This window comes from Pan paniscus, chromosome 19 (assembly GCF_029289425.2).
Source record: "Pan paniscus chromosome 19, NHGRI_mPanPan1-v2.0_pri, whole genome shotgun sequence".
NCBI lineage: Eukaryota > Metazoa > Chordata > Mammalia > Primates > Hominidae > Pan > Pan paniscus.
This window is the reverse complement of record NC_073268.2, coordinates 51163797-51171757: the sequence shown is the minus strand read 5'-3', so window position 1 is coordinate 51171757 and position 7961 is coordinate 51163797. Positions and strand designations below refer to the sequence as shown.

The window sequence follows — 7961 nt, the reverse complement described above, 5'->3', positions numbered from 1 at the left end:
GCAAAATATGTAATAGAGACTGCTGAGTGAATAAAAGTAAGTAATAGTAAACAGTAAAAATGTAGAAAAGTCAGAGATGATAGTTAATTAAACTTACCTGAATGAATTGCAAGCATAGGACATGTAAAATATAATAAGCCTGTATGCATAGTGTGTTGTGGGAGAGAGCAGGATGTGGGACTGTTTCTGTGAAGAAAGCATGTATACAAGTTAGTCAAATTATTGTGTTATTTACATCCTAAAAATGAAAACTTCATTTTCGGATTTTTCAGATTGGCATCCTACTAATTTGACCCTTAGTGATGAGACTTGTCAGAGATCCAAGAATCTGAAAGTTGATGATAAATGTCCATCTGTATCACCATCAATGCCTGAAAATCAGTCAGCAACCAAAGAACTGGGACAGATGAACTTAACAGAACGAGAAAAGATGGACACTGGAGTTGTACTTCTCTCAGGGAATGATACTCTCCATGACCTGTGCCAATCACAGCTACCAGAAAACAAAGAGAGCAAAGAAGGTAACAAAGAAGCATAGAGAATTCAGTCCTAGAGTGCCTCTGCTTGGCTGCATAGAACTATAGTTCTGACTTTAAAAAACTTTTTCTGGTAAAATGTGCTTTGTGTTTACTCACCTTTTGCACTGAACAGAATACCTTTTGGCAGGATATTTGTGTTCTTCCTTTAACCAAAGCAACATCTAGATAACAGAGAATTAGGGGAAAGCATGATTTTCTTTAGGAAGTAGGATTATATTTAGAATATAGGGACTAGGTATGTTTAGGGACTAACATAGGATTATATTTAGGATAACTTAGTAGAGACCTAAAGATTGCTGACTCAAACACAATGTGGTTTCTTTGCTTTATTTTTACAGCTCTGAATTCACAGCTGTTAGTTATAACTATATGCACTATAATTTAAAAGACACCTTCCCACACCTGTAATCTCAGCACTTTAGGAGGCCGAGGTGGGTGGATCATGAGGTCAGTAGTTCGAGACCAGCCTGGCCAATATGGTGAAACCCCATCTCTACTAAAAATACAAAAAAAAAAAAACTAGCTGGGCATGGTGGTGAACGCTTGTAGTCCCAGCTACTCAGGAGGCTGAAGCAGGAGAATCGCTGGAACCCAGAAGGTGGAGGTTGCAGTGAGCCGAGATTGCGCCACTGCACTCCAACCTGGGCAATAGAGGAAGACTCCGTCTCAAAAAACAAAAACAAAAAAAACACCTTCCAAAAGCAAATATTAAGTGACTTCCTATCATTTCTATGACTTTATGTATTATAGAATTGACTTTCCAAGTCAGTAATTAATGAGACTTATTGAGAATTTGCTGCATAGTATCTCCTTGGCTGTGTCCACATGAGCTACCACCTTGCGTTAATAAATGTGTTCGCTAGGGATGTTGGTTTTGGCATTGACAGTGTTCTATCACCAATGCAAATAAAACCAGGGACCACTCTTGAGAACATTAATGTCCAAGCATCTTAAAATTATACGTAAGGCTTTCATAATGTGACTTCTGCTCAGCTCTCCATCTTTAGCCCTTTCCCCCGTGTGCCCTTTCTCTGGCCTTACTGAACTGCTGGTCCTGTCCTGCTGACCCATCCTTCGATTGCAGGCAAACACATACACTCTTTCACGCCTCTTTCTGCCTTTTGTTGCTGCCTGTCATGCTCTCACTCTTTCCTGTCCCCTACCCCTTCTAATTAGGCTAGCCTCACTCTTTAAGCCTCAGCTCAGGCAGGATCTCTAGAAAAGTCATCTCTGACATGCTTTCTTTTCGCTCTTTAAATCCTAGTGCCTAGCACATAGCAAGACTCAATACATAATTGCTGAGTAAAATAGATAATGACTCTTTGTACAAAGATGATTTTCAAGATTGTTCCCTGCAGTCAAGGAGCAAAGGGAATAGACATGTAAAGCAATAATTGACAGTTCAGGTGGTGGAGATGCAGTAGAAAAATCAGTAAAGTTCTAGGGCAGCCCTAAGGAAGGAGATACCTAGATACCTGTTTACCTGGGGAAAGATGAGGATGAGGGTCAACTTCACCTAGCAGTCTGTTTTTTATTTTATGTATTTTATTTATTTATTTTTAGCAGTCTGTTTTAAAAGATGAAAATATTAATACATTTGTCAGAATAATACAGGGAACCATTTCAGATGTTAGGAAGAGGTTGTACACCAATAAAGGTGTCCACAGTCATTTTGGAAATCATTAATAAGGTACTATTATGAAGTGGAGAACAGTATGCAGCATTGCCTGATAATATTGCTACTGCATTCCAAAATTTTGTTTTGTTTGTGATGGCTTTGTTCATTGATGTTGGGTGGATGAATCTCTGAGTGAATCTTCAACATGATTGTATTTCTTTAACCTGGTGGCATCTAGTGTCTCCCAGAAAGTGGTTTGTTGAAGTTTTGGAGAATTAGAAGTATTTCTTAAAGAAGTAAGTATTCCACTAAAGATCAAGCTTCATTTAAACTCTCAATTTATGAAATAAAATGAAATGTAATTTAAAATCTATTTTTATAAAGACTATGTCTTTTATCTAACTGTTCTAAGTAGTTTAACTGAACGTTTGGATTTTGCAGCAGAACAAGACTCGGAGCTGACATCAGAGGAAGAGCAAGAAAGACTTAAAGGGTGCGAAAATAAGCAGCCACAGGTGTGGAAACTTTTAAACTAAAATCTAAATTTCTGGTTTAATACTCTTTTCTTGGCTTTAATAATATAAGCTAGCCCAAATGAAATTACCTCTCAGACTAGCCTTTGAGAATCAACAGATCCTTACTTAATATTTAATTTTAAATACATTTAAACTAGTTATAAAACACAATATTGTTAGAATCTATCATAACTTATAGTTAGTCTTTACCCTTGGAGTAGAGGCAAACATTCCAGAATTTTGTTTGCTCTTCCATTCTTACAATATCCTTACGGGATAAAGAAGGTAATGTCAATTATTGACTTATATTATTAAGCAACAGAAATTATGAACAATTTAACAGTGATGGCCACTGAGTTGGATTCATGGTATAAGAGTAATCATGGCCAGTGGCTCAAATTTTGCAGTTTATATGGCCAGTTACTAATGCCTAGGTTAAAGATGTGGCCTTTCATTGACTTCACGGTCTACATTCAGTGAGAGTGGGGTTATGAAATCAACCCAACTGCCTATTAAGGGAATCATACCTTGCAGAATGGGATCTTTGGTGTTAGGGTACAAACAATAAATTTCTAACTTTTTAGATGCAGAAACTTAGTAAGAATTATCTTTAAAGTTTTAGTTAGTGTTATTAGGGGACCGTAGTATATATTAGAACTGAACTGAAGAAGGTAGTCTAGATATATAACCCTATGATGTTACAGTATATAATTTGAATTAAAATTTAAGAATTTGCTTTTCTTTCTGATTGCTGTTGATTCGGGCTCCTAATAATTTGAAGATTGCCTACCCTCCAGTTAGTAATCTATAGAACTTACATGTAGTAATATATAGTACTTACATGTAGTAATATGTAGTACTTACATGTACTGTAGGGGCTCACTTTCCAAGTGAGGAAGCCTTTGTAACACTAGAAATCATCTGCTAATTCATTTTTGGTAGATTTAACACATAATGAATTAAGTTTATTCCAAACAAACAGTGACAAAGTTAAGTTTGCTGGTTCATATTTTTCTCCTCCTTTCAGCTAAGACAATTTTTTTTAACTTCTTAGTTACAAGCCAGTGATTTGGGAGTAGCTAAACCTAGATGAAGAAGTTTAACAGTTAAATTTTCATTTTAATTATTTGTGAATTTTTCTTTGTTCATACCTGTTATTTAAGGACAAAGCTATTTTTAAAACATGTAGCCCAACAGAGAAGACACCCAAGAAACAAAACAAGCAAATTAATCTTCCACTTTTGCATCTGCAGAAAACGTCTCAAGAACCAGAAATGGCTAAGGATTGTGATAGAGAGGATATACCTATATATCCAGTACTTCCTCATGTGCAAAAATCTGAGGAAATGTGGATTGAACAAGGCAAATTAGAGTGGAAAAACCAATTAAAACTCATCATAAATGAGTTAAAGCAGAGGTTTGGTGAAATTTACGAAAAATACAAAATTCCGGCTTGTCCTGAGGAAGAGCCACTACTTGATAACTCTACAAGAGGAACAGAGGTAAAGGATATTCCCTTTAATTTGACAAATAACATACCTGGTTGTGAGGAAGAAGATGCATCTGAAATATCTGTCTCAGTGGTATTCGAGACATTTCCTGAACAAAAAGAACCCAGTCTCAAAAATATCATCCATCCATACTATCATCCGTACTCTGGGTCCCAGGAACATGTTTGCCAGTCATCTTCTAAGCTTCATTTACATGAAAATAAATTAGACTGCAACAATGATAACAAACCAGGCATTGGACATATTTTTAGTACAGATAAGAACTTTCATAATGATGCAAGCACTAAGAAAGCAAGGAACCCAGAAGTGGTTACGGTTGAAATGAAAGAAGACCAAGAGTTTGATTTGCAAATGACAAAAAATATGAACCAAAATAGTGACAGTGGCAGTACAAATAACTATAAAAGCCTGAAACCTAAATTAGAAAATCTGAGTTCTTTACCACCAGATTCTGACAGAACATCAGAAGTATATCTACATGAAGAATCACAGCAAGACATGCAAAAGTTTAAGAATGAGGTCAACACATTAGAAGAAGAGTTCCTGGCTTTGAAGAAAGAAGATGTTCAACTTCATAAAGAGATAGGGTTTTACTTGCTGCCACTCTTTGTTTTTTCTCTCAATTATCTGGTCCATTCTGATTTTCCACTTAGGAAAAGCATATGAAAAGCATACAGTTTGGTTGTCTAAATCTGTAATTGTGTGTAGAAATGGATGATTTCTAAGTAATAGGAGTTTAGGAAAACTTTCTCATAATCTTTGTTTCTTAATTGACCTAAGTCTCTCTGTCAGTCTTCCAAGTGGCGTATGGATTGTGAAACTCATGTAGCCATATATCATGTGACCTTCAGAACCAGGAGAGGCATCAAGAAAATCGCTAAAGGAAATGTGATGAGCTTGAGGGCTTTTTCCTTTTACCGACTTAAAGATGAGTTGTGTCTAACAATAAGATGGGAATACAGTAGAAAGGAAGCAATGACTAAGAAGAGATATAAAAATGTATCTAGCAGGCGTGGTGGCAAACACCTGTAGTCTCAGCTACTAGGGAGCCTAAGGCAGGAGGATCATTTGAGGCCAGGCATTCTGGGCCATAGTGTGCTATGCCGATCAGGTGTTCACACTAAGTTCGGCATCAATATGGTGACCTCCTGGGAGCGGGGCACCACCAGATTTGCTAAGGAAGGGTGAACCAGCCCAGGTCGGAAATGGAGCAGGTCATAAGTAACTCCTGTGCTGATCAGTAGTGGGATCATGCCTGTGAATAGCTACTGCATTCCAGCCTGGGCAACATAGTGAGACCTCATCTCTTACTAAAAAAAGAAAAGAAAAGAAAAGAAAAGAAAAGAAAAAAAAAGTATCCAGCCCTGAGAGCTGCAGCAAATATTCCTGGCCAATGAATCTGTTTATTGTGCTTTTCAGGTTTATCTGTTTAACTCAAACTGCTGGAACTTAGAATTGCATCATGACCACTTTAAATATTTTTCAACAACAAGTATATACACTTTAATATATTTGTTAATATAACTACTCTCCACTGTTTCTGTTGAATCAGACCTTTATGTTATGTTGCTTAATAAAGTACAGTAAGTTTTGGCATATATATTTTTTCCATGTAAGTAGCATAAATGCTCAGCCAAACACTTAGTATATGATGCCAAAGCAGAAAGCTGAGTCTTCTACATTGATTAGGGCAGGCCTCCCACCCTCCGCTAAGGCATTAAATTATTTTACCCAAGTCACACTTTTAACCTATCTGATTAATTTGCTGAATTTGTCTGATTCAGCATTATGGAATTGTACTGTCTCTTTTGGTGCCACAAAATGCTAGGTAATGGCACTTTAGGGGCTTTGGATCAATCACTTTAATCTTTTTTGACTTTAGCCCAGTTATCAATAGAGAGTGAGCTAAAGTAGATTCTTATACTGTATATCCTCCAGCTATAAACTTTTATGGCTATTGAATGTGAAATTTGGGAAGCATCTCATTTCCAGAATTCCACCCTAGCTCAGCAGTTTCACTCTGCTTTTTGTGTTGTGGCGGACTTGTATTTCAGTAAGCACCTTCACCTTTTTGATATCCCAGGATTCAAATGAAAAAAAAAAAAAAAAAAGACAAAAGTTAGTGGGGGAAAAGAATAGCTTAGTGCAGAAAAGGGAAAGCTTCCTTTCTTTTCCTGAAACCCCACAGTGTTGTATCCTCTCAATCTGGCTGTTTAATATGAAAGTCAAGTGGCAAAGACAGAAGACATGCTTTGTGTCTTTATCTTCTTATTCATGTTTGTGCCAGTCAAATGAGGTAAAAATTAATAATACATAGTGAAGGGTGGTTGGGAATAAAAGCACAAAATTAAGAAGGGCCCTGGTTGAAATTTTGGAAAATTCTGTCTCATTCATTGAAACAGAAATGAAGCTGACTTTACAAAAATGTTGATGATAAAATTATAATAATTATAATTATATGATGATAGTTCCAGATGTGATAAAATTAAAGTAAGCACCAAATATTTTAATGACTGAAATTATAATTAAACTGAGTCAAGTGATGAAATCAGTGCAAACAGAAAAAAGTTCTTTGTATTGAATAAAGCAATAACAATCATCCTGAACATCAAACTCTCACTCAAGGTTGAAGAAGAAATGGAGAAGCACAGAAGTAATAGCACAGAATTATCAGGAACCCTAACTGATGGTACTACTGTTGGCAATGATGATGATGGACTAAATCAGCAGATTCCTAGGAAGGAAAATGGAGAGCATGACAGGTAAGCCTATAGCAGCTTTTAACAGGAGACAATTGGTCAAGCGTGGTGGCTCATGCCTGTAATCCAGCAATTTGGGAGGCCAAGGCGGGTGAATCACCTGAGGTCAGGAGTTCAAGACCAGCCTGACCAACATGGATAAACCCCATCTCTACTAAAAATACAAAATTAGCCAGGTGTAGTGGTGCATGCCTGTAATCCCAGTTACTCAGGAGGCTGAGGCAAGAGAATCATTTGAACCTGGGAGGTGGGGGTTGTGGTGAGCTGTGATCATGCCATTGCACTCGAGCCTGGGCAACAAGAGTAAAACTCCATTTCAAAAAAAAAAGCAAAAACAAACAAAAACAAAAAACAGGAGACAATTATGTGCTATGAAATGAATCCTAATTTGGGCTAATATTCATGATGAACAGATTTTATACTTTTACTAGGATATTCAGCCTTCCTTGGTTATCAGAAAAATGCAAACTAACAATGAGATACCATGTTTTCCAATCATATTGATATTTTATTTAAAAAATCGGAAGTATTGGCAAATGTGAAGAAAAAGGCGTTTTCATACACTTGTTAAATGAAATTGATGAATCCTTTTTGTAGGGTAATTTAGTAGCATGTATCAAAATTTCAAATATGTCACTTCTTTAACCTAACAACTTCACTTTTGGGACAAGATCCTACAGGAAAATATGACTTGTGTAAACACATACACATATGTGTTAAGGACATTTATTACATGTAGTATGTAACATACAATAGGCTAATAGGTTAAATATATATAATGTTAAGTATATATGATATATTTATGTTAAGGATATTTATATATGTTGCATATATACTTATGTATAAGGATATTTATTATAGCATTGTAATATCAAGAAGTTGGAGATAGTCTAAATCCTTAGCAATAAGGAAATAGTACAATTGTCATACCCAGAAAATAATGTAGCATGCACTCAGTTTAATAAAAGAAGTTGTTAGACCAGGAGTGTACTGATTATTTCACAATTAAAGTCTATTTA

At 36.1% G+C, this 7961-nt stretch overlaps 1 protein-coding gene across 1 annotated transcript; it reads left to right on the top strand.

Annotated features, from left to right (window-relative positions):
* On the top strand, positions 1-4849 carry LOC117976666 (putative coiled-coil domain-containing protein 144B). The gene is made up of 3 exons (XM_063598608.1): positions 1-521; positions 2599-2672; positions 3926-4849. Exons 1-3 carry the CDS (start codon positions 245-247, stop codon positions 4847-4849), a joined length of 1275 nt encoding a protein of 424 aa, XP_063454678.1. The 5' UTR covers positions 1-244.
* The last annotated feature ends 3112 nt before the right edge of the window (positions 4850-7961 follow it).